The 26655-nt window shown below is 31.2% G+C and overlaps 2 protein-coding genes across 2 annotated transcripts in view; one reads left to right on the forward strand and one right to left on the reverse strand.

Annotated features, from left to right (window-relative positions):
• Nucleotides 1–12667: 12667 nt before the first annotated feature.
• Nucleotides 12668–14001, reverse strand: LOC145324167 (uncharacterized). Its single transcript, XM_080166793.1, has 4 exons — nucleotides 13943–14001; nucleotides 13467–13640; nucleotides 13157–13258; nucleotides 12668–13009 (listed from the first exon to the last, which is right to left on the reverse strand). The coding sequence occupies exons 1-4, from the start codon at nucleotides 13971–13973 to the stop codon at nucleotides 12801–12803; spliced, it is 516 nt and encodes a 171-aa protein (XP_080022919.1). The 5' UTR covers nucleotides 13974–14001; the 3' UTR covers nucleotides 12668–12800.
• A 9199-nt stretch (nucleotides 14002–23200) lies between these two features.
• Nucleotides 23201–26655, forward strand: part of LOC145324972 (uncharacterized) — a 91050-nt gene continuing 87595 nt past the window's right edge. Inside the window, exon 1 of the mRNA XM_080167746.1 lies at nucleotides 23201–23425. Coding sequence (XP_080023872.1) covers nucleotides 23389–23425 — 37 coding nt within the window. The 5' untranslated portion in view covers nucleotides 23201–23388. The remainder of the gene's footprint in view (nucleotides 23426–26655) is intronic.

Consider the following 26655-nt stretch of genomic DNA (forward strand, 5'->3'; position numbering starts at 1 on the left):
GTACCTTTATGTCAAATGAGTTTATGTGAAACGTTTTTATGTCAAATGAGTTTATGTCAAATGATACTTTATGTGAAATATTTTATGTGAAATGAATTTATGTGAAGTGATTTTATGTCAAATATTACTGATCCGAAAAGGTGAGGGCATACTACAGTACCAAATGCTATATAAACAATTTTTTTAAAATAACAATAAAATAAAAAAAATCATGCAATCAATATGAAATAACAAAATTCGTTCTTGGGTAGCCTAAAATGATAATTGAGGTGAAGTTGTTTGTAAGTTTTATTTTTATTTTTAAAAGCTGCTTGAAAATTCTATGATTCAATTTACGATATTTTTTTCTAATCTAATAGCTTTGCTATTTCAGAACTAGATTTAAGTAGACTTATATTACACACAAAGTTTGGTTAATCCAATAGATTTTTATGTAAATAGAACTATGACAGCGAGAAAATTATACATATGTAACACTAGATCAAAAATGTATTTATAAGGTGGATATTTGTTTGGTCTAACCCGTAAAACTTATGATTTATATATGGAAATTCTATTCAGGAAATCTTAGGGATCTTAGGGGTTAAGACAATGGACGATATATTTTACAACCCCAATAATAATAAACAAAATAAACCCTTCAATAAATAAAATCATTGCTTGTCAAGACTTAATAAATTGAGTTTTGCCTGTTTACCTATCTGTGCCTGGAAATTCTCAGAATTTTTGTATATACAAAGGAAGTAATATAACAGAATTTGTAATAGGGATTTTTAACAGTCTTAGAAACTCTGCTATTTTGACACATAATACACTTGTCAAACTTTAAACAACTTGGATTTTCCTGAAAACACACACATACATACATACCATATCTTACGTATCAAAATTCCATTACTGTTATTAATTTTTAAGCTTTATATTTTTAAGCTATTATAGAGAAGAGGAAGATCTCCTGAATGCTAGACATAATTTTTTCGTATGGATGAGAACCGTTTATTATACGAATATATACGAGAAAATACATTATTACTATTACATCATCTATATACATTAAATTTGTACATCATTAAATCAATTTTGATTTTGCTGTTTTGATTATTTTGATCTGATTTTTCTGTTCCTTGTCCAGTATACAATATCTAAATAATAAGGCAGTTATTATCAATAAGTCTTCATTAGATAATTCAATAAAAAAGGACTGTGTAGTACGCACGAGAGCAAGTAATTTTAAGCACCTTCCAGCAGTGATTTTTGATAGGCATTTTTAGTTGTTATATGACTAAATAAATGAAAATATAAATCATCAAACGCTTTGACACATAAGTATACTTTTACGATAAAAGTTAAATATTTAGCCAAAGGTGTGGTAAATTGTATTAATGTAAACAGTTTGATGTTCTTTTATATTTTACAGCATTTGATGATTTTTTCAGTATTATTTTATCTTACACCTTGAACTAAACAAAACATTTGACGACAGTTAGCAAAAATTTATCAATATTTAAAACCATTGTTAAATTTAAACTTCTGCCATTCGTTAATATATCTATAATTAACAAAATTCTATTATATTAAATAAAAAATACTTAGGACCACTTGCTCTCGTTTATGCACAATCCCCTTTAGAAAATTACTGCGATATAAAGTAAACTACTATCCTTTCATTTGAGAAAATGTACGTATTTTCCTAACAACAAACGGTGTGTGTGCAACAGCCGCAGCCGCTGCTGTCAAAAATGAAGTTAGCAGTTAAGAATAAACCAAATAAATCAACACTATTTTGGATAATCTTATTCAGTTGCCGCCATCAACCATAGTAAGTAGCTGAAAACTAAACTATAACTGCTGCTTCTTAAAATTATTGTTCAATCAATTCGCCACTGTTAACAATTCACCACCCCTTTTAGTCTTCCAGCTTTAATCAACACTCTGAACCCCTGTAAAATATATAAAATTGTTACCTTACTAATAATGAGTTACACTGGAGAAGTGTCTGTATGGTTGCCATTACTCATCTTAGATAAAGAATTTATAATCAGATCAGGGGTGGGTTCCCACATTGTCTCTTGGATGTGCTTCAGGTAAGTTTGTATTTATATTTGTGAAGAATCTTCATTTTGGTTAACTTTTAATAGTTGAAAATAAAGAAGCAATAATTGGAAATATCTTTATAAAAAGGAAACTTCATTAGCATTAATAGATTTTTATCAATTAAAATCCTAGAAAGAAGGAAATTTAGGAGTATAATTAGACTATACATTATTTGCCAAACCTTAAAGCTAAAGGATTAATAATATGCTATTTTTTAAATTTAATTATTTTCATGACTGTAACCTATTACCTGGCCATTGCTGGAAGTTCTTTGGGATATTGGCTGCAGAACCATATCACCATTTTCCTGTTAAAACTTCTATATCAATTTGGCAATAGTAAATCTATGTAATAAAGGGATGATGACATCCATAATATACAGAATCAGACTCCTTATTGTAAAAACTGCGATTTTATGAAGAGTATAGTAATTGTATATATTTATAAGTAATTACATTATTCAAAATCTGTTTTTTCTCACTTTTCTGCAGGGATAAGGGATGGGAAACCTGACCGAAAATTAGGTCTCAGCCTCCTTTTTAAAGTGATGGGGCAACTTTTCTTTTTTGCCTATAAAATCAACTCATTTTCGCCAGTTCATTATTGGCTGTAGGCTAATATCCAATAGCCTGAAACTTGCTTTTAGCATTAACCAATTAATTAATAACCAACGCTTCCCCCAGTTCCTAATTGGCTAAATTAATTCAAGCAAACATAAATTTCTGCTATTAGAATGAAAACAATGGAAATTTTCTGTTATCAGAATGACTACAATATATATGATGTTCAATCACATTAACTTATTATTAAATCTACACATTAATAAATGTCCATATAGCAAAACATAAACAGAGAGATCGTTTTTTGAAGACTGCGTAGGATTCAACATTTTATACTTCAGAAAAATGTGAAAAACTCATGTCTTTAGACAATTTAAAAGTTATATTTCATGTGGAATTGATAACCCACCTAAATGATTACAAATACAAAACTAGTTCAATATGTAAATAAAAAGTGTACTGTGTTTTGTTAAAAAAAAATTTCATTAATTTTGGTAAAAATTATTGCACACTTAATTAAACTTTTCTGTTAATTTTTAACGTAAAATTATTTTTTTTTTAAATTCTTATGCTATGGAACAATTAGTTGATAGAATGTTACCCATGTACTTATTTAATTCTACTTAATTTATTTATTAAAGCTGGGGGGCTAAAGCGGTGTTTATTTCTATATACAAATTTTGGGGTGAAGTAGATCCCCCCTTAAAATGTTTGAAAATAAATCAGATTTAACCATCTCAAAAAAAAACTTTTTTTTAAATGGGGGGAGGGGGGAGGGTGGCGAAGTAATGACCATCTTAACGGGATTCTACTTAAACCCACTAACATATTGGTTCTTTGAAAAGTTTTTATTATATTTTATGCTAGGTGGAATCAACTACCTGAATTCTATTCTATACTTTTTTTCTTTGCATTCATATAATAGCTATTTCATCATTGTTCATAGTTTTCAAATCTAACTACTGCGTCATCCCGAAACTAGTTTTTTAGGCCTAGTTGGAAAATAGGCCTGGAATAATTTTTTCTTACGTTTCCCATCCCTTATCCCTGCTTTTCTGAGAATTGTAGAATGAACACTGAACAGTCTGTTTTTAAGAACTTAAGTGACATTTACTCACAAGCACCCAACTTTCTACATAGGTAAAGGATGACTTTTTTCAAATTTTAATTCCCTCATGGAATTACCACCTTTTACGTATAGAGCTTATCTACAATATCCATAGAATAATATCATATAAAAACAAACTAGGTTTACCTGGTTGGGTTCAGCGGTTTCATTTACAGGTACAGGACTAAAACATTTAGGAATAGAAATATTTTTATTAATTAAGAAATGAATTAAAGTTTAATGGGAAATATAGGAATTTGTTTAATTTCATTTTCATTATTCAAATAAAAAAAATAGTATTTCAAAAATCTACCTTAAGTTTGTTACATATGATTAAACTTGTTTTTACTAACCTGTAATGTCTCTGTTCTTTTCTACAGCAAAAAGTGGATTTCAATCTATTAAAGAAAGAAATTTTTTTTCTAGTTTGAAAACTTATGAAGATTTTGAATGAAAGGTTTCTATAAGTTTAGATGCTGCATATTTCTTAATTTCTTTATATATACTAGAAAAAGAGTATTTAAAAGTTTCCTCTCAGAATACCTACCCATAACAAATTCTTCTGAAAAATTGTTGGCAGTCTTCCAGTGCAGGTCCATTTCCAGCAGCCATTGGATGGAGGCACTTGTAGTAGAGAACCTTGTGTAAAATAGTAATTTTAAAGTTTTGTTTTTCATAGAGGGTATATGTAATATAATCCTTTTTTTTCTTCCATGTTTTAATATACATTTAAAACAGAAGCATCGTTTTCAAAATTGAAATTTTGGAATAATTAAATCAAGAAGTGAGCCTTTTATCTGTTTCATTCAAATATTAAACTTTACTTACTTGAAGAACAATTCCTATCAGCCACATTAAACAAGCATATCTAACTTCTTTCAGATCAAAATTGTAACAATTTTTGTTGGGGTACAGTATTGGAAGCATAGCAGGAAGCAGCAACAGCACCAAGTTTTCAATCACGATTAAACATTGAAAGAGAGTCTGTTTTACTAAAGACCGATAACTGCTTTTTGCATGAAAGGTGATAATAAATGTATGTGATGCAAGACAACTCGCAAGATAACTCATTGCAATTTTATTTTTTTTAGAACATAGTAAACTTTTCATCTTTACTTTGCAACGAAGAAAAAGATTTCTGAGAGACTGGTTACAATCATTTATTTCATCTTCTGAATTGACATTCTCGCCATTATTTGGAGCAGATAATCTAACTACATGACATTCATTTGTATTATTCTCAGATTGAACTGATTCTTCAACTCCAGAGTCAAAATTTTCATTTAGAACATTGTTGATTAATTCATAATCTTCATTCAGATTGAATAATAATTCCAGCTTTATTGTAAACCGAAGTATAAACAAATTCATCAGTGAGTGAACAGAAGAAAATACCAGCAAAGCAATAAACGGGTTCTCCAATGAAAACAGTGGTAGTATTGACATTATCCTTGCATAACAGAGGAAAAAGTAACTTACTGCCAGCACTACATTTTTCACAGACTGTCCAAATGATTCTCCTTCTTTGGTGGATTGACGAGAAGATAAGCCAAAAGACAAAGAAATTGTTGACAATAATAGTTTTCCCAATGCTGCTTGGACATTTTGCTGGCTACAAAATACATCTGGTACACTGAAAGTACTGATGAAATTTTCCCAGTTCACTAACTCTCTTAAAGGTAATCTACTCAAAGATTTCAGATAGGGTGACAACAAATAAAGTTGCAATAATATTTGATAATAATTTTCAAATCCATTTTCAATATTCTTCAGTAGTTTCCAGGATTCTTTACTTTCCTGTAATGCTTTATCAAATTTAGGATCAAACCTGTACTTGCAAACTTCCCTCACATAAGTAAGTGGCCAGAATAATTTGGAGAGGAACCATAACATTCTGGTAAACAGAGGGTTTCTCAGATTGCATGAAGGTCCAGGATGATGGTAACTTTTCATGTTGAAAGCAATACCAAAATAAGATAAACAGGATAGTATGCATATAATAAGCATGATCACAAAAGCAGTAAGATATTGTAGACCTATAGTTTCAGCACTGCGCTTGATGCATGGTGTCCAGTAATTAGACTCATCACATGTACCATTGGTATAAATTCTTGAAGCATATGATAATTTGTCATAAGTGTCATAACATGAATAGTTTCCATATACTAGGCAAGATTTATTTTGTAACTGATTCAAACATTCTTGTTCAATCTCAGCAGAATTATAAAAGGCGATGTATCCATAATTGATGCATGATATGATATCTGTGTAGAGGTCAAAGTAGACAAGTATAATGGATGGAATTAGTGTAATTGTCACAGCTAGATAAGTTGTAATCTTGGACCTACGAGGGGGGTTTATAATTTGATATGCCTCAGTCAGCCACAGATCATGAGGATGTTTAACATCAGCATGCCTTATGCATAATAGGGCATCTTTAAAGTTATCAACACCATGAGCTACTTTTTCCAGTTGAAGCAGATCTAGACCTGTCGCAAGTTTATTATTATGCTTGGCATAATGATAAGCTCTACGGTTTTGGTTATCTCTAAAATGAATAATGTCAGCCACTGCTTGTTGGTATGTTCCTTCTGCTACAAAAATTTGCATAGCAAATGATTCTCTATCCAATATTAAACTACATAATTCAGAAACAAAAGAATAGTTATCACATCGACATGAGTAAACCAGAACAATTTTTAAAAATTCACAAACATTATCCATCTTTCTAATCCTCTTAGCTTTGTCCACTTTTTTATCCAAGAGTCTTGAAAATCCAACTTCTTGAACTCTATTTATAAAGTAGACACCTAAAAGCATGTTTCTACCTTAAGTTTGTTGTAAAATATTAAATAATTTGTACAAAAAATTATCGGATTTGCAATTAAAGTTTCACTGGAATTGTACAAAAAAACTTACTCCAGTGTTGATTTGTTTCAATTTTTTGGTGAATAAACTTGAACAGATCAATAGTACCATCATCCACTGCCATTTGTATTGTTTCTTTACCTAAATATTTTGATAGAATCAATGTTTTAATTTTAATAATTATGATAATAAAAGGTAGGCAGCCAAGGGATTATATTAAGTTAAGTTAAATATTTCTATTGTAACAAGTTTCAATCATTATGGGTGGAAGCAAATATGGATGACAACATCCAAAAAATCGTGGATGGGAATATGTAAAAGTAGATTTAAAGAGTATTTGTTAAAACCAAGAATAGATATATTGGAGAAAATAAACTTGAAACCTTCTTTTATTTTGTATAATGACTGAAAGATTGAGAGTCAAAGTAAATTACATACTGGATGCTCAGAAGAAAGGAAAAAATTATTTTAATACCCTCATCCCTAAAATGATTGAAAATCAGACCAAAAACACCAAAGATATGGAAAATATGTAAAAAAAATTTAATAATAGTCAAATATATGGGAAAAAATGTGAAAAATATCAAAAAAACAGCTTAAAGGAAACGTGCAAGAAATACACCGATCTAACTGCAAAAATACTGCCACAAAAAGATCCAATACCCAAATTTGAAGCCTTTAGCTTTAATAACAAAAAAATTGTAGGCATTTTAAAATGATATTTTATGTACAATGAAAATTTTGAAAGATTTTCAATGCTCATGTTAAAAACTACGTAGCCTAGAAACAAAATTATAAGCTTATTTTTGTCATAAATTTAGGTTGCCAGTAACTAATTATTTTTCAAAAAAAAAAAATACCCATTTTGATAGTCAAAGTCAATAAAAAAAATTAAGTTTAACTTAAATCATACTGAGAGTACTGTAGAATATCCAGCTAATCAGAAGGCTGAATCAGCTCAACAACCAATCTCAGCTCAGCTTATATTATAGTTTGATTTGTTTCCACTATGATTTTACGCTTACAAGTGCAAATTAAACCAATTTTTTTCAGAGATTTTAACTATGAAAAGTGGGTTTTTATGGTAAAAAGGTAATTAGTTATGGGCAACCTAAGTTTCTGACAAAAAAAGGTTATAATTTTGTGTCTAGGCGATGTAATTTACTATTGTAATTTCTTTACAAGCAATGTAAATCTTTCAAAATTTTCATTGTAGTTAAAATTTAATTTGAAATGCCTAGAACTTTTTTGTTATTGAAGGTGAAGGCTTCAAATTTAGGGTACTGGGTCTTCTTGTGGCAGTCTTTCAGCAGATATACCGTTATATTACTTGCAGGGTTCCTTTAACCCTTAACAGTCGGGGGGGGGGGCGTTGAACGCCCCCCCATCCGGTTTTTTCTATCTCATTTTCTGTGTGTGAAAGATAAAGAGCCCAAACTGCGTGACTTTTTAAGTATGGGTATGACACATAACTGAGAGTTGGAATTTTTTGAATATCTCCATCCTGGCGGGCACAGGATGCCAGCAAACCTGGCAGGGTTATCCAGGTAAAGAGCAAAAATATTTTTTTGACTTAAAAAAAGCATTTTATCTTACTAAAATACTAAAATATCCTCTAGTTGTACATTCTCATATGAAATACAGGTGTTAAAGTCAATTTCAGGTTCCTGGTATGATCCTGCAGGTCCTGATCCTCCAGGTCTCCAGAAATCTTTAAAAGGCTCCTGTGACCGCAATTTTTGACTTAGAGACTTCAAATTTTAAATTTAAGCTTTCCTTACATGTCTACATGACGTATTAAAATTTCATAAAGATCCGCCGCCGTTTTCTCGCCGACCGCCGACTGCGGCGGCTAGCAGCTGCCAAGTACAGCTGCGGCCACTGAAATTTCACTGAAGTTTGGATATTTCTAATATAAAATTTAAATAAAGATAAACATTTTCTGTAAAGACATTGTTCTTCTAGCTTCAAAAATAAGAAAATTGCAGCCGTTTGAAATTTTTAAGTAAAAAAGGACCTAAAAACAAAGGTTGTTAAAAAAAGGGGTGAAGGAAGTGAAAATTGACTTTGACTCACTTAAGGTCGGAAATTCATTATCAAACAGGGGACTTGCACAAATTTTTTTAGCCCTCTAGCTCTAATAGGAACTGAGATAATAGGGGGGGGGGCGTTGAACGCCCCCCCCCTCCCTCCGACTGATTAAGGTGCGGCAAGGGGCCCGACTGTAAAGGGTTAAAAGCAGTCGGAGCGCAATGGATGTTATAGAGTTGATTATGCTAAATAATTTTGGGAATGTTGTCAAAAATTTCAGCCTTCTGTCTTTTACAGGAGCCGATAAAATCACATGTCCTACATTCTGTCGTTAACAGACGAACGGACATTTCAAATTATAGAGTAACTTTGCCACTAAAAATAATTTAAAACAAGCTTGAAAAAACTAAAAAGAAATAGTGAATCTAATATATTTCTGATATAAAATATTGATATGTACAACGCCTGAACCTTTGCTTTATAATTAAAAAATTATTATTATTATTACGTATTTTATTGGTTTTTAATCAGTTTATGAACATAAAATCACAAAAATATTACTAAAAATATGAAATTGAAATTATTTACAATTACTATATAAAAATAAATTTGGTTTCTTTCATGTGTTCCGTCTTCTTTGAAGATGTGTTGAGTGCTGGTAATTTCTCGTCTAGTCAAAGTGAGGGCAATGGCATCTTTTTCATTAACACAAGGATTTTTTGGTTATCCTGATTATCTGTTTACCCTGAGCCGTCAGCTTAAGAAACTGAAAAAAAAAGAATGAAAGTTTAAGTTAGAAAAAATTCATAGTTGAAAGAAATATTGACAGATATTAAGAAAGAGATAGAAAAACTAACAAACAGATTTTCTTAATGGCCCTGTAATAACACTAACCCTTTTATTCTCTTATCCACTTATTATACGCATTCTGATATTTAGGAAAACGCATAAATATTGCTCTAAAATTCTTTAAAAACTCTTTTAACATTGACAATACAGGTTTAATTTTCTTATTTCTACATTCAAAAAGAAACCAAGCTGAAATAATAATTTCTGTATTGATTATTATAGCTTTATAGAATGGTATATTAGACGGTGCTCCCAAGAGAACATAATTGGCAACCCATGTTATATTAGATTGGTAAAGAAAAGTGTTAAAATATTCTAAAAGTAATTCTGTATTTGATGAACAATAAAGATAAAAATGACAAGAAGTTTCTCTAGGGGTGGGAAGATTTAAAGCTATTGTACATTGTGTACATGCTGGACTAGTGTCACTAAATTTTGATAAATTTGCATTAAAATGAAGAAGATTGTTAGATAATTTAAAAGCAAAGTCTCTTATGTTCATGGGAAGATAGGATAATCGCCACATGCACATAAACCTTGATTCTCTATTTATATCTATTTCATTACTGAGCCACGTATTTCTAGTTTTAACGGGTTGACAATTAGTTAACATAGATTTGGATATATCTAAGAAGTATCTAAAATCTTTTGCTCTCAAATTGGGCTTTGAAAAAAAGACCAATATTGAAACAGATTTTTGAGAAAATTTTGTTTTACACCTATTTAAAAATACTCTTAGATTATGTTTCATTCTTATAAATTCATTTGGGGTTACATAACAGGAAGATTTCCTGCAAAATTCATTATAATTTAAAACATTGCCAAAGTTTGAGATAAAATTACTTAAGGTAAGATTTTTTAGTTCATTACCATACCTTAACCATGAGTTTATTGTGAAGAAGTTGTTATTGATCATATTTCCTTGATTATCCGTGAATAAATGATTATTAACAACTTGGGCAGCGAGAATGTTTCCACTAAATTTCCAATAATAATCACAAAAACGTAAAAAAGCTTTAACTAGATTGTACAAAATTGGGTTAGATTCTGGAATAATTTTATCAATTTGTACAGATAAAGGGTTTTCGGGATCTGCAAGATATTGTCTCAATTCTTTACCCCATGAATGATTTGCCTTAAGACCTTTTAAAAAAAATGCTAACTTTAAGACTAGTGAGAAATTCTTTTGGGTTAGGCAGGCCAAGCCCACCCTTGCTACAGTCAAGAAAAATTCTATCCTTTGCAATCCTTCCCCCTTGTTTTAGAAAGCCTACAACACACTTTTCAAAGTCTGCTAAAAATTGGTCTGTTGGTTCGAAAATTGAACCTAGATATGATAATTGTGAATAAAAATATGTTTTTATTATAGAAACCCTTCCAGGAATACTAAGATTGAATAAATTCCAAAATTTGCGCAATTTTACAACTTTTGCCAATATTTTGTCCCAAATTAAATTAGTGTCATTTAAAGATTTGTGCAAGCTTAGACCTAAAATTGTGAAATTATCTGAAATTTCAAAATTAAGTTCCTCAAGTACTAAAATAATATAATAATATAATATATATAATACTAGTACTAAAAAATTACCATGTTTATTTTTTGTATTGATTGATGCTCCATTGAAATAAAGGAATTTAACTATCTGTAATTTAACTATCCCATTTTTTGCAGATACTGTTGCTAGTTGTAATGCAGTATTACCTAAAAACATAAACATAAATGATACACATAAAAATAAACAGATATATGATTTTGAAAATTTATAAATTTTTCTTTTTTATATTGATAAACTTTTTGTGGCAGTAAAAAATTAATGAATTTTCAAATAAAAATTTACTAACCATCTTTGTTTTCTACGTCCAGTCTAATGTCATGTTTTTCATAAGAGTTGACAATATATTTGACAATTTCCAAATGTCCGTGCATAGCAGCTTCATGCAGAGGAGTATTACCTGAAATAATTTCTTAACTTATTAAGCTTAAAGGGACTGTGCGCAAAAAATCTCATCTGATTATCGACCCAAACATCATATCATTCATAATATCACAAAGATCTGACGAAACGGACTCTTGTTTTGTTAAAAAAACAGCCTCTTCCGCCGAGTTTTACTAAAGCCAAGATTGGAAAAAAACATTTTTTGGTATGAAAATGTACAGTTACTTAAAATTTGATAAATAAGCTATATTTTTTATTATTTAATATAAAATACAATAACAAAGCAAAAAACAATTTTTTTTATCAGTATCCAAGTAATTTTGTTTGTCTATCTCTCGCCCATCTTTAATTACTTTTTTGTAAATTAAACGTGTTCATATTTCCTAAATGACACAAAATTAATATAATATTAAACATACGATTATTATAATCTTGATGTGACTGAAGTGAAATATTGTGTTGCTGATAATATTTCACGATGTCTAGACATCCTGATTTTGCAGCTTCATGAAGGGGAATTCTACCTAAAAAATAATAGAAAATATTTTTAATCAATAGTATTATACTTCTTATAAAAATCTTTTACCAACAAATTTTTGTATTGGCAACAAATCATATGAAAGTGACAAATGAACTTTGTTTATTTTTGTTATATACTTGTTACATACAAATAATGTGATGCAACAAAATTTTAGGACAATATTATTTTTTAAAAGATAACATTAACTAAATTCAAAGAAATTCAAACTATTCATTTCTAAGATATGCGACAATTTACGTACCAAATCTGTGAAATGTTTCAACCAATGAAGTAGCTTAAATTACATTATAAAAATGACGTCATACAATACAAATGACCAATGATAGGCCAGTATACAATGTAATTGACAAATAGTAACATGTATACTGGCCTGTCATGTGTATTATTTGATGTCATTTTATTATAATGAGGCACTATATTATTGTACCTAATCATTACAAGAACCAACACGCCAAGTTACGAAAATATAGGTTAAATCTTATGTGTCTAAATAAATTATCAAAGCTATCCATTATGGACGGATAGATTAACATTCCGCGACCCTATTGTAACAAGGATGAAAACATCCATAAAAGCGAAGCTCTGAAACGGTAGGACAAACTAACATTAACAATTGTAGAGTGTCAAAACTGAATAATCAGAATATAAATTTATAAAAATCGAAACAATAATGTTAGTAAATTTGTTGAAAACTACCTGCATACATTATGACACGAAAAAATTAGTTGTTAAAAAAGTTAAAAATCAACATGTTTAAAACGGACATTCTGGTAACGAATATAGAGTTGCTATGCTTTCTAAATCATACCTAACTAAAACATGCAACACCATGCAAAGTTTGAAATCGATAGAGCTACCCGTTCCAGATGGACGGACCGACCATATTTATAGAAAAGCTTCAATTTGTAAAAGATATTTTCACCATTGAAGTCTTTTTGCATAAGATCTGCACCGTGTTGGAGTAAATATTTAAATATTTCAAACTTTTTTAGTTTGGCTGCAACATGAAGGGGAGTTTGACCTAAAATTAACAATATTAGATTTCATGAACTTCATACATTTTTGCAATGAAAATATATTATAGATATACAATTTTTAACTTTTGTACATTCTTGGTCTTTCTATGTGTCTGTTAGCCTATAAAACTAACCCTTTATCTAAAACTTACCATCCTTCGTCTCGCTTCTTTCATTATATGGAATTCCTCTTTCTTCTATATTGAATTTGACTGCAGACAATCCACAATTTTCCACAGTTTCATATAAGGTATCTAAATAATAACAAAAAGATTATATGAATACAATGCAATGTAACTTAATTACAGCTGCTTAAGTAAAAAGGACCTAACAGTGTTTATAGTCGGAAATTCTTTATTACAATTTTTTAGCTTTCTATCCCTGAAAGGGGTCATTAAAAATGTTTTTAATATAATATTATCCATACTTTAAAAAAATGTGTCTTCATATTTCAAAACTTACTTGGAATAACAGTGTAATCTTCTTCAGTTAGTTTGCAGTGTTGCAAAAGATCTCCTTTAATGTCAAACTTGATGTTTTTTCCATTAACATAAACTTCTTTGTGAAGTTCAATATATCGTCTTAAGTCAGAATCATAAACTGGTTGTTCTGGAGATATGTCATCTGAGAAATTCCCTGAAGAAAGATTTAATATACATGAAAGTGCCAATCATACATTTAGAGTGGCTTGATATTGAACATCTGCAAAAACTCTAGGCCAGAGTGATGTAATAATAGAGTAGCTTTCATGAGAATTTTGGTTCAGCTTGAAATGTAATATAGAATACACTCAACTGTGCGCGAAGCTTGCCAATCTAAGATTAGCAAAAGAATTGTCACTTATCTCCATATGCATCTGAATCCAGAAACTTCAGAGAATCAGGGCTACATACATACATACACACATCTTTAAGGTAGATTTATAAATTATAACTTACTCAAAGGGTCCTCAAAGTCTTCTTTCTTCATAATGATGGATTAATATGTCATGAAGGTACTGAAATAGATCAAAATTATTTCTATAAGAGGCAGGAGTTGGGAGGGAGGGGGGGTCATAAATCTACCTATAACTGACAGAGAGGGTAAGGATATCAAATTGATCTCAAAATAATCTACAAACGTATCACATAAGAAAATCCTAATTACAGGGAAAACCCCAACGGAATATTGTAGCGTCTATACTGCAAAAAACAAGGATGACAACATCCATAAAAGCAAAGCGCTGAAATGGTAGAACAAACGGATATTAACACTTATATAGTGTCAGAATCAGAATGTAAATGTATAAGAGTCGAAGCAAAATTGTAAGTAAATTTGTTGAAAAACTGCTTGATACAGGATAATGTTTATGAACGTACTTACATTTTTAGGACTTGATTATAGAGTTGCTTCGCTTATAACATTATACTTTGTTGTCCCAGGAATCAACATACCAAAAATCAGATCAATCGGATGATTAGATCACATAGAAATTTGTTGTTAAAAAAGTAAAAAAATCAACATGTTTAAAATGGACTTTCTTGTAATGATTATAGAGTTGCTACGCTTTCTAAATCGTACCTAACTACTAAAGGAATCACCATGCAAAGTTTGAAATCGATAGGACAATTCTAACATGCCTAATTTAGTGAAAAAATCTATCTCTCTGTGACGGACGAACGGACCGACTCTAATTATAGAAAAGCTTCGCATTTAAAAAAATAGACAAATGAGTATAGTGTTAGAACTGAATAATCAGAATATAAAAGTATAAGAGTTGATGCAAAATTGTAAGCAAAGTTGAAAAACTGCTTGATACAGAATAATGTTTATGGACATACTTACATTTTTAGAACTTAATTATAGAGTTGCTTCGCTTATAATATTGTACTTTGATGTCCCAGGAATCAGTATACAAAAAATCAGATCAATCGGATAATTAGATCATATAAAAGTTTGTTGTTAAAAAAGTAAAAAAATCAACATGTTTAAAATGGACGTACGGACATTTTGGTAATAATTATAGAGTTGCTACGCTTTCTAAATCGTACCTAACTACTGCAGGAATCACCATGCAAAGTTTGAAATCCATAGGACAATTCTAACATGCCTAAATTAACGAAAAAAGCTATCCGTTACGGACGGACGGACGGACGGACAGACGGACGTACGGACGGACCGACCCTAATTATACAAAAGCTTCGCTTTTAAAAATAATATTAGGTAGATAGAATTAAGACATAAATCAATCTATACCTATAGAACGAATAAAAGAAACAATATGTATATTAGACTTAGTTTGATATGAAATTAATAAAATCATATATTATATTGTTATTCCAGCCAGCATTATGAAGGAGTTTACAAGTAAATTGAGATAAAAGAATAGAGTGTGCATAGAAATTGTTGTCATCCCACTTAATGAAATCATCCTCTACGCTTATTTTTAAAGATCTATCTTTTGCAACTAAAATTAAATGGGACAATATGTACTTAAAAGTAATGTAATTTGTATGTATGTATCGTTATACTTTGTTTCTGTGAAAATTCAAATTAAACAAGGATGACAAAATCCATAAAAGCGAAGCTCTGAAACGTTAGGACAAGCGAACATTAACACTTAAAGTCGAACGAATCAAAATTGTAAGTAAATCTGCTGAAAAACTGCTTAAATACAGAATATTGTTTAAGGACATACTTTAGGACTTGATTATAGAGATGCTTCGCTTATAACAATGTACTATGTTGTCCCAGGAATCAGTATTCTAAAAATCAGACCAATCGGATAATTTTATGACATAAAAATTTTATATTAAAAATTAAACAAGCAAAGTTTGAAATCGATAGGACAATTCTAACATTCCTAAAGTAACGAAAAGAGCTATAAATAAAAATAACAAAAATTCCATGGTTAGTTTTTTCACTTAAGCATTAATTTTTGAATAATTTAAATCTCACAAACCTTAAGCAATATCTAAACAGGGTACCGACTAAATAGAGATAGACAGGCAGGCAGGTATATGATAAATCATTTACCCCCCCCCCCCTTCCTTGAATTCACAAAAAAACAGATATACATTATACCCACTCTCTTCCCTTTTTCACTTCTTAAAAAAAAGTTGGAATTCCCCCCCCTCTTCCGTCGAAAAAAACCATGTGAATTGACGTCACGTACTACGTTGTAAGGGGTTAATGTGGCTCTGGTGGCTCTGTGCGTTGAAGCGCGCAATAGTCTAGTTGCCATGCACATTAAACTACCTTCCAGGGACAAAGGGATGGTACAATTGACGACAATTTTCTTTCACGTTTTTGAAACTTGATTGAAAACATTTTGCTATGAAAATGTGTTGTAATTCAATTTTATTTTCCATTGTCCATCCCTCCCTGATTAATTCCAGTTTTATCATTAGCTTTGTAAGATACAAAAATTTTATTAAACAAGGATGACAACATCCATAAAAGCAAAGCTCTGAAACAGTAGAACAATCGAACATTAACACTTGTATAGTGTCAGAACTGAAAAATCAGAACATAAATCTATAAATACACTAGAGGGAGAAAGGTTTAAATAACTGTATCTCCCCATCGAAACCGTCTTGTGAAACCTTTCTATTTGGTCATTGAAAATCAACCAATGGTGTCGCTTATATTAACACAGCCAAGTAGAAGAAAATAATTAAGAAGCAGACGAAAGAGGACCTTGAAAAATGAAGGGAGGTAGTCGTCTGTATACACATCTATGCTATGGGTCTGTTGTATAAATGTCGAATCAAAATAGTAAGTAAATTTATTGAAGAAAAAAAAGTACAGGATAATGTTGAAAGACATACTTACATTTTAGGACTTGATTATAGAGTTGCTTCGCTCATGACATTGTACTTTGTTTTCCTAAAAAGCAGTAATCCAAAAATCAGATCAATCGGATAATTATATCACATAAAAATTTGTTGTTAGAAAAGTAAAAAATCTACATGCTTAAAATGGTTGTATTGACATTCTGGTAACAAATACAGAGTTGCTACGCTTTCTAAATCGTACCTAACTACTACAGATTGACCGACCCTAAATATAGAAAAGCTTCGCTTTTAACAATAGAAATAATTAGTTAAAGTCTGCAAGGGTAAAAACAAAAATATTTAATTGATGAAAGGTGTATAACAAGATCGGCTCGGAACCGCGAGGCCAGCAAAACTGGAATAATAACACATTTTATTTAAATATCCAAGGATAGCTTTCAAATATAAAGATGCGATAAATAACTATTCCAGTATGGTTTCTAATCCGTACTTTTCCTCTTGACCAGATGCGGTTCTGAGCCATACTGAAAAGTCATGTATCTTTTCATATTACAGAGAATTTTCCAACAAAGTCGGAATTATAATCTTATATTTTATTAACCGAGAAAAGCTGTCAATGATAAAAACTATTCCAGTATAGCTTCTAATTTTTATTTTCTGCTGGATCAAAACCGTTTCAGATCAGTGGCGTGCGAAGCACTTTGTCTAAGGGGGTGGGGGGGGGGGGGTTATTATCTATACTAATCTTAGATAATGGAGTTTTTAAGGGGTGGGGTTTATTCATTTTAGGCATGATCCCCATTTCTTTCCCATCCCTTTCCCTCCTCTCTTCCCCCCAATCCCTTCTCTACTAATGAATGGAAGACGGGGGAAGTAAAAAGTTGTAGCTAAAAATACATCTTGCAAAAAATTTTGAACAGAAGAAAATAACATGTACATTGTACAATACTAAAATTTACATAATATGAAAATATGATTTCTAATATTTCTCGTCTATTTCTTGCGTTTTAGGCGAAAGGGGGAGGGGGGTAATTGCTCCAAATACCCCCCTTCGGTTGGCACACCACTGATATTATATAATAAGGTATAAGAAGCTTTGCTTCTACAAATATATGCTAACAACTAGGGTTGGGCCGGAAATCCGGCCATTTTCAATATAAGGCCGGATACCGGATACTGAAAATATACGTATAACGGATACTCGGCTTATTTCTAGTGCCTGATATCCGGTAATTTGCCGGATATCGAACGTTGGCCATATATCCGGCATTAGAAATCAGCCGGATATCCGTTATCCGGCCAAAAAAAGTATCCGGCCCAACCCTACTAATAACCTGTAATCCCATACATAACTCGCCCAAATTATCCCCCATAACGTTAGCGCAAAAGATTGTAAATCCCCAAACTGATTAAAGAACAATACTTTTAAATCCTTTGGGGGGGATTTTCTAACACACGTTGTTATTAGCGAAGCTACTCTATAATTAGAAATGTTCGTACGTCTAAAAGAACCGGAATAGGTAAACGTGAATTTCTCGGCTACTGTTGAAGATAGGGACTGATTTTTTTGTTGTAGCCTTTAATCAACGAGCATCCAGAATATACTTCAATTGGTCCGTCAGTCTGTCGATCATTCAACGCAAGAAAAATACACATTTTATCCCCCCAAAAAAATAAGTTTCGTGATTTTATGACACTTTGAATATGCTCTATAACTTCCTTTGTCCGTTAGTTCACACATTTTTAGTGCTTCGCTTCTTATGGAAGCTGTGATCCTTGTTACTAATATATGACGTATATATGTGTGTTACGTTGAACGTCGTTCGAGTCTATATAATTGCTTGTATAAAAAATAATAGTTGCTCTATAAATAAACTAAAATAACCTTTAAAAGGTTAAATAATAATTTTATTTAGGAAAAAAATCCTATTTTGATTCAATAATAAGAAAATGATTATAGTAAAGGGAATAAGCTAATTATAAAGCAGCATGGCTCTATCAAATATCCATTATCTACAAGGAGGGAGGGGGCATTAGACTTACTTATCACACTAGTGCGCATAAAAAAACTTTGAGGACTCATTTTAAATTTTGATTAATTTGTTCGTTAACTACCTGTCCACTCCAGGCAGGGTGTTTTAACTGAATTTTGATTGGTTGGTTCCACATATGTGGGGTAATTTTGTTTATCATTATTGGATATTTACATCAATTTGTCGTCCATTGTCTTATCCCTTGATCCCGGCCCTGATAATCTGACAGCTTCCTTGCATGGTTAAAATCGTTCTTGTTCACTTACGCATCAAAAATTCCCCATAGCAACGTAAGAAAAAATATTTACGTTCTTTTGGGTTATCTTAGAATTACTCCAAACTGAATTTCAACATTTTCATATTGAGCCCTTAGCCTTTATAGATGGGTGGACTTTAATTCTAAATCCTAACATTATTTTTGTAGAGTGGTATTTTTTCCAGGGGGCTTTTTCAGTTGTATTCACCCGAAAATTTTACCTTCTTTAGGACATTTTGACACAACTCTTAAACAAAAAACGAGGGAGGTATGTGGGATGAAGGGGTTGAGATTTAGACCGGCGTTATTTTATTTCACATACTTAAAAAACAAAATGGGTCAATTGGCTGTAAAATTGATATATTTATGGTATTTGATTTATATTTTTGTTGATCCGGGCCTTTGGACCCCTTTTGTATATAATAATCAGACAAATTATATCTTTTCATACGCGGACAATAATACTCTTTAGCATAAACAATTTTGGCGGATTTTCTGGAGGATATAAAAATCCATAACCCAAGAAACTTTTGGGTCGGATGTATATTATTAGCTTCTAGTGTCCCAGAAGGATAATTTAGATATTCGATATGGAACATATTTATAAATATTAAGAACAAGAAAGATTGTGTATAGGTTGCGTGGCATTTTCTGGAAAACATGAATATTTTCTTTCTATTGAGATTTAGGACGAAAGTGTGTAAGAAAAATTTAGCTTTTTATTATGATATTGTATTACATAAACTAGTAAAGTTTTTGTTTGTTTGTCCTTTTAGATCTTGCTAACCATTCAGAGAATTGAGTTCTCAATCTTAGAAAAGCTTTGTATAGGTCCTGGGATGGTTTTAAGCCATTTTTCTAGACGTAATCCTCCAACTTTTCGATTAATAGTTGTAAATGGCGCAGCCAATAGTGATTTAAAGAAAAGTTTTCTATAAATAAAAAAATAATTCTATAGCTGCGCCAAAATTTATTTTGATGTAATTTATATGTAACTTTATATATACATGTATATATGCATAAGGAAATCCGTTCTAAATTTATATTTTAGTTTTACAAGGGAATATTTCATTCTTAAGCTAAAGTTTTTAAATAAATACAAAACAAGAGGTAAAGCCAACATATATTTAGGGTTTGGCAGACAAGCGTCAGCCGTCTGCCAAGGGCAAATCAACGTTTTACAACTTTAAAAATCACCTGGAAGTCTAAACCTGACCTATATAAAAAAAATTTTAAATTTCAATTCAAGGCTTATTTACGGCTGCTGCGCGGTTGCCGAGTCCTGTTAATAACAAGGATAGCAACATCCACAAATGCGAAGCAAATCAAAAAGTGAGACTTACGAAAATTCAAAAATATAAAGTAAGAACTGATTTAATATTAAACTCTGTTTTGTAGTTTGAATGGAATTTTGTATGGATCTTAAATATACATAGAATGCTTGATATGGTCATACTAACATTTTTAGACTTGATTACATAAAGATCCATATTCCATAAATTAATTGAATACAACAATCTACTGAAATCTAAGAATATAACATTCTTTTTAAAAACATTTGTGCTCAAAATAAGATTATCATATTGGGACATATCTAATTTCTTTTAGCAAATTAAACCTTTTACTCAACCAAGGACTCTCAGCCATAAAGTTAAAAAATAAACAATTTATAATTTAAATCAAATAACTTAAACATATTTACAACAATCCATTGAGATAACCTTAAGGAAAACGCAATAGCCTTCTTTTTACCCATTGCATAAATATTAGGATATTAGGTTAGGTTAAATTGGGTTGCATAAATACCGCAGAAGGAAGGGTTATTTTAATACCTTAAAGCGTTTTCTTCAGACATTTTAGTTAAGACAAAACAAGAAATATTATGTACAAATACATATTATATGTGTCTTCCCCCTAAAGCAGATATTTTATTCTTTTTGAAATTAACTTTTCTTTTAAAGAAAAAAAAGAATTCTGTTTGAAGTTTTAATTTCCTTCTGCTTACACTTGAATGGACAAACTCATTGAGTTGAGACAATTTTCTTCATATGAATTCGGACAGTTAAACAAGTTACTCTGTTGAATCTTGAAATACTGACTCACAATATTACGTTTTTTTTATTAGCCTAAACGCCTCTATGGGCACTTGAGGAAAGGGGGTGGTAAGTCGACCCTCCACTCAATTTAACAAAAGAATTTCCTGGACATCAATGAAACATCACTGCAAAGGAGAACCATATCGGATAAGTGGTTAGCAAGATCTTTCGCTTTACTAGACACACCGACATAATGTTACTTTTATATAAGAATATGGCAAGTACTGAAAACAGCCAAGCTATTTCAGGAGATACAATAGTAGTAATGTGATAAAAACAAGAATATTTAAGATTATTGTTAGACTTACAGCCTTTAGTAGCAAAGCTACTCCTCATAATGTCTATATGTATAATATATATGATTTTCTGGGCTCCGAATTAAGATAATCAATTGAATTTTTTGTGATGATTCCCTCTATGAATGAGCATGGTCCGTTAGTTTGTAGGTCACACTATAAAAAGACATTATAGAAATGTAAATAGGTTGCTTGATTTTCTATTAATATCATCGCGTTCTCTCTCTTTTTTTTTATTTCAATAACCACTGAACATCTACTCTATAACTTACTTTGTCCGTTTGTCTATCTAAGATTTTATTGTGGTTTGATAATTATGAATGATTTCATCCTTGTTTTTGCAATATTTTGAAACACAGTTTTATATATTAATTTAGTTAAAGTTATGTTTTTGACGAAAAAATAACATTTTTAATACGTTTCAGCCGGACAGTCAAACGTTTGATAGTATATACTTTGTCCAAAATGATCAGATTTTACTGATAGTAAGCATCAAGTAAATAAAAAGAAAGAGGGTAAAAACTGAATGAGACAAAATTGAGAGGGGAGAAAAACCAAAATTACCTTGTCTAAAAAAATGCTTAGCGTTTAAAATTTTATAGATTAGAAATTCTTTTTTATCTTTGAATGAAGTTTGTTTACAAGTTTTCAATTATTTTTCAAAATTAGATTACAACCCTATAGGGTCTAGCTAGCTGTTACTGATGTCTTAAGGTAATAAACCAAAGTTTACTATTGTATTAAAATTACTTGTATCGACCAAAAAGAGTCCTTTTTTGGACAGGGAAAACTTTTTCGCTGAATTTTGATTGGTTGGTCCAAACTTTACATCAATAATCCAAAAGGGATAATCTTTCTCATCACTATTTGGGATGAATATCAATTTATCGTTCATTATCTTATCCCCTAAGATCCCGGCCTTATGACCGTTGTTAAAGAATTATTAAAACAGTTATATTGTTAGTTCCTTCCGGAATTTTAGTCATCAGGGAAAAGGGATAAAGCAATAGATGATGGATTATCCTTCAATCTCAATTCTTTGGTTTAAAATTCTTCATTTATAAAGCTTTAGTCAATAAATCTTGCCGTTATTTTAACTTACATCCCTGAAACATATATAAAAAGCTGTTTTTAAGAATATAATTGTACAAAATAACAGTACAATATAAATTTATTGTTAGCTGTAGTTTTACTGTGTTAATATGGAAAGTTTTTTGTAAGGGGGTAAGGACATAACGCGCGAGGAATATCGCTTACACATTTTACCACAACGCACGCATGGCTCCCGAGTTATTCGGTTCGGTGCTTACACAATAATGCTAAAATTACTCAATAGCAAGTCCTTCATTTTGAGTTTATGTTGGCTTACTAGCGGCAGCCCCCTAGATGCCTCTTGAGGTAAAGGGGGGGGGGGGCGGGTGACCCCAGCCCATTTTCAATTCTATTTTTTTTTCAAGTAAAAAATATGGTGGTATTTTTTCTAGGGGCGATTTATCTCGGGAGGGTGGTGGTACCCTCCCCACAAATTGTTATAAACTTTCTATGGCTTATGAAAAGCTTCATCTTAAAATAGAACCAGTTAGCGAGATCCTTCGGTACACGCAGACATCCTGTTACTTTTATATAAGGATACCCTCTCCGTTTACATTATATAAAGGATATTTGCTTCAAAGAATAAACACTTTACGATTCGCTTTCGTTGAAATTTCTATGGCCGGAGAGAAAGAGAAATACAGAGTAAGGATAGATCTAACCATGATGGGAAATTTTATCAGTTGTTTCTCAAATTTTATACAGTGATCATAATTTAGATAATTTTAAAAAATTTCAAAATATTTGATAGATTTTTTAGCTTCACTTTGATAGATTTTTTTTGCTGAATTCGTTTAAAATTTTTTGAGATGGACTTTTATTTGTGAATTTGTATATGGTTGAAATGAAAATGAGGTTCATTATACATTCAGGTATGTTAGAATTGTTCTAATGATCTTAAACTTGGTACGATGATTCCTGTAATAGTTTGGAAAGCGTAGCAACTCTATAGTCATTGCTAAAGCGTCCATAGTCCTTTTAAGACAAATAAATTATTTTTTGACATATTTTTTATGATATGAGTTTCTTTCTTTTCTGGTGCTTTAAATAATGATTTCTGGGAAAATTAGGCATTATATGAAATGCGACTCATCCCTATGATAAAGTCTTAAAATCTAAGTCCGTATTAAATATTATTATAATGGCAAAGCCATTCTATAATTTCAAATGCCCGTCTGTCAGTTTGAAAACGTCACTCCCATCGGCAGCTATTTTAACTTAACGATTGGAATTTTCGAAGAAGATTCCAATGACAATATTACGCTTCAATCTCCGATTGATTATACAGTGTTTTGGATTAGAAAAAAAACAATGAACGATATGGTTTGCTTGGCTGCTGATAAAGATAGATACTTGAAATTTCCGGAAAAGATTTCCATGATTTATAAGCATCTACTCTATAACTTTATTTGTCCGTACAAGATAGATACATTTTTATGGAATCAAATTGTTTTTTTTTCGGCTTTATGTTTGTCCTCTAATATCTCGGTAACAACATTTCTATTTAAATGAAGGATAGATATAGCTTATGGGCTGGTTTTAGGCTTTTTATTACTGAATCAAAGTCAGGGGCGTCGAAGCATTTTTATTGGGGGGGAGGGGGGTAAAATTTTGAAAATAAAAAATTTAGGGGTGCCTACGGCACCCCCAAGCTCATTTTTTTTTTTTGGGGGGGGGTAATCTTTATTTCATAGAGGCATTTTTTTATTTTGGGGGGGGGGGGGGTAAAAATTGAAAGTCCAAAATTTTGGGAGGGGTAATCACCCCTTTACCCCCCCCCCCTTGGACGTCTATGATCAAAGTCTTTGGGTCGATTTTAGGTTAGTTTTAAACTCTTCCAATCCCTTAACGACAGGGGACCTAGATGCTAGGAGCGAAGCCACTGTTATACATATTTCAGAAGCAATTAAAATGATGTAACTTTTACTTTCAAAGTTTTTCACATGACATATATGCATTATCGATTATAATCATGGAATAACATGGTATCAATAACATAATAACATATTGAAATAAATTATGTAACATTAATCACAAAGGACTCTTTTTTTGAAAAGCTTTGAAAAGGTTCAAAATTTGCTTACTTCCTATTTGAAGTAGCGTAGATTCTGTATAATAAGAATATGTGTTTTTTAGAATTTTGACGGTATCTTTAATTGTTAAAGACAGATTGAGTTTCGTAAATTTAATCAGCTATTAATGTCATATTTTGTGATTCATTTACAATAGCTGCCTATTATCTTAAGCAATAACTACATCAATTAAAAACGGCACTACGTCAAACCCTAGATACGTCAAACAGTAGATGCGACAAACGCTAGATAGACAAACAGTAGACAGACAAACCCTAGACACGAAATACGCTAGATACGACAAACGCTAGAATGCGACAAACGCTAGAATATGACAAACACTAGATTTTTTTCTAAAGGCGACAAACAATAGATACGACAAACGCTAGAATTAATCCTATTATATCTATAATACAAAGTAGAATGATCTCTGTATTACCGTCTTAAGCTTAGGATCCCGGTAACCGCTCAAACTAATGGGCTCTACTCTTCAGGGATATACATAATGGTCTAGTGATGGTTTTAAGCTTTTTCTTAGGGGTGAGACACTCCCAACCACCCCCAACAAAAAAAAATTATCAATTTCTTGGGGCAAATCTGCAGGGAAAGGACAATGATAGCAGTGCTGTTTATTACACTAGTCCTCAAAGTTTTATACGAACGTTTTTTATTCATTGACTACACAACTTTTGTTACGTGAATTAATTTTGATTGGTTGGTTTAAAAAGTTGAGTGTTCAAACGTTATAACCACTAATTTTACAGTATGTACATAGATTTTTCGGCAATTATCTTATCCCTTTAGATCCCTGCGTTGATAGATTTTTTTAATTTAGTATTTATGAACGAAAATGTCTATGAATATTTTATAAGTTTAAATTCTAGCATATGTCGTTTCTAGTGTTTGTCGCACTTTAAAAATTCTATCGTTTGTCGCGAAATTGAAAATTCTACTGTTTGTCGCAGTCTAGTGTTTGACGCATCTATTGTTTGTCTGTCTAGCGTTTGACGCATCTACTGTTTGTCTGTCTAGCGTTTGTCGCATCTACTGTTTGACGTATCTAGTGTTTGACGTAGTACCTTAAAAACATGTAAGAATGATAAACAATTGAAAACGACCAGGCCAATATTGCTTGGTTCACTTCTTCAAAAGAAAATGAATTGAAAATGATTGATAAAATCAATGAAATATATGTTCTAGAATAGTGTATTTTTATTAAAATAGGTTAAAATACTTTAACTTTAAAAATTTCTCTTGCTGTATAATCTTTTCTCGTATTCATTCGAATCCGGTGGATAGGAACCGGTTCTCATCCATACGAAAAAACTATGTCTAGCATCGTATTATATACAGTTTTCTACGAATATAGAAATGTACAATCATAAGATTAAAACCAGTTTTTTTAGCCGGTGCCTTCGGCACCACGGGGCTAAAAAACTAGTTTTAATCTTATAACTGTACATTCTATATCCGCGGAAAGCCGTCTATATAAATAACTATTCTCGTATTCATTCGAATCCGGTGGATAGGAACCGGTTCTCATCCATACGAAAAAAAACTATGTCTATCATCGTATTATATCCAGCTTTCTACGAATATAAAAATGTACAATCAAAGATCAAAACAAGTTTTTTTAGCCCGTGCCTTCGGCACCTCGGGGCTAAACGACTGGTTTTAATCTTATATTGTACATTCTATATCCGCGGAAAGCCGTTTATAATACGATGAAAGAAATAACTATTATTGTTTTTTCCCTAAAAATTATGTAACAGTAACTAAATCGTTCTAATGTTATAAAACAAGGACGGCTCAATCCATAGCCGTGTTGTTAAAAAAGTTTTATAACAAACCTTGAATCGCACACTCTAAAAGATCTTATTAAATAATCTTAAATATAAAGGTAGTAGCGTACACAGGGTTTTGTCTGAATAGCCTTTAGGGGGCAAAAAAGGGTAAGGTAATCCATCCAAATTGGTTATTTTACCCTCTTTCGCACACCACTGGAACGGTGACAAACCAACCAACTCGTT

The sequence above is a fragment of the Acartia tonsa genome, chromosome 7 (genome assembly GCF_053477335.1).
Source record: "Acartia tonsa isolate MP-2025a chromosome 7, ASM5347733v1, whole genome shotgun sequence".
In the NCBI taxonomy this organism is placed as follows: Eukaryota; Metazoa; Arthropoda; class Copepoda; order Calanoida; family Acartiidae; genus Acartia; species Acartia tonsa.

What these genes read in the sequence shown, in the direction of transcription:
- LOC145324167 (XM_080166793.1), bottom strand. Translation starts at nt 13,973, where the DNA reads ATGAAGAAAGAAGACTTTGAGGACCCTTTGA. An exon ending in AGACTTTGAGGACCCTTTGA is followed by an intron (nt 13,641 to 13,942) that starts GTAAGTTATAAT and finishes ATCTTTCTTCAG; the next exon opens with GGAATTTCTCAGATGACATA. An exon ending in AGATTACACTGTTATTCCAA is followed by an intron (nt 13,259 to 13,466) that starts GTAAGTTTTGAA and finishes GTTATTATTTAG; the next exon opens with ATACCTTATATGAAACTGTG.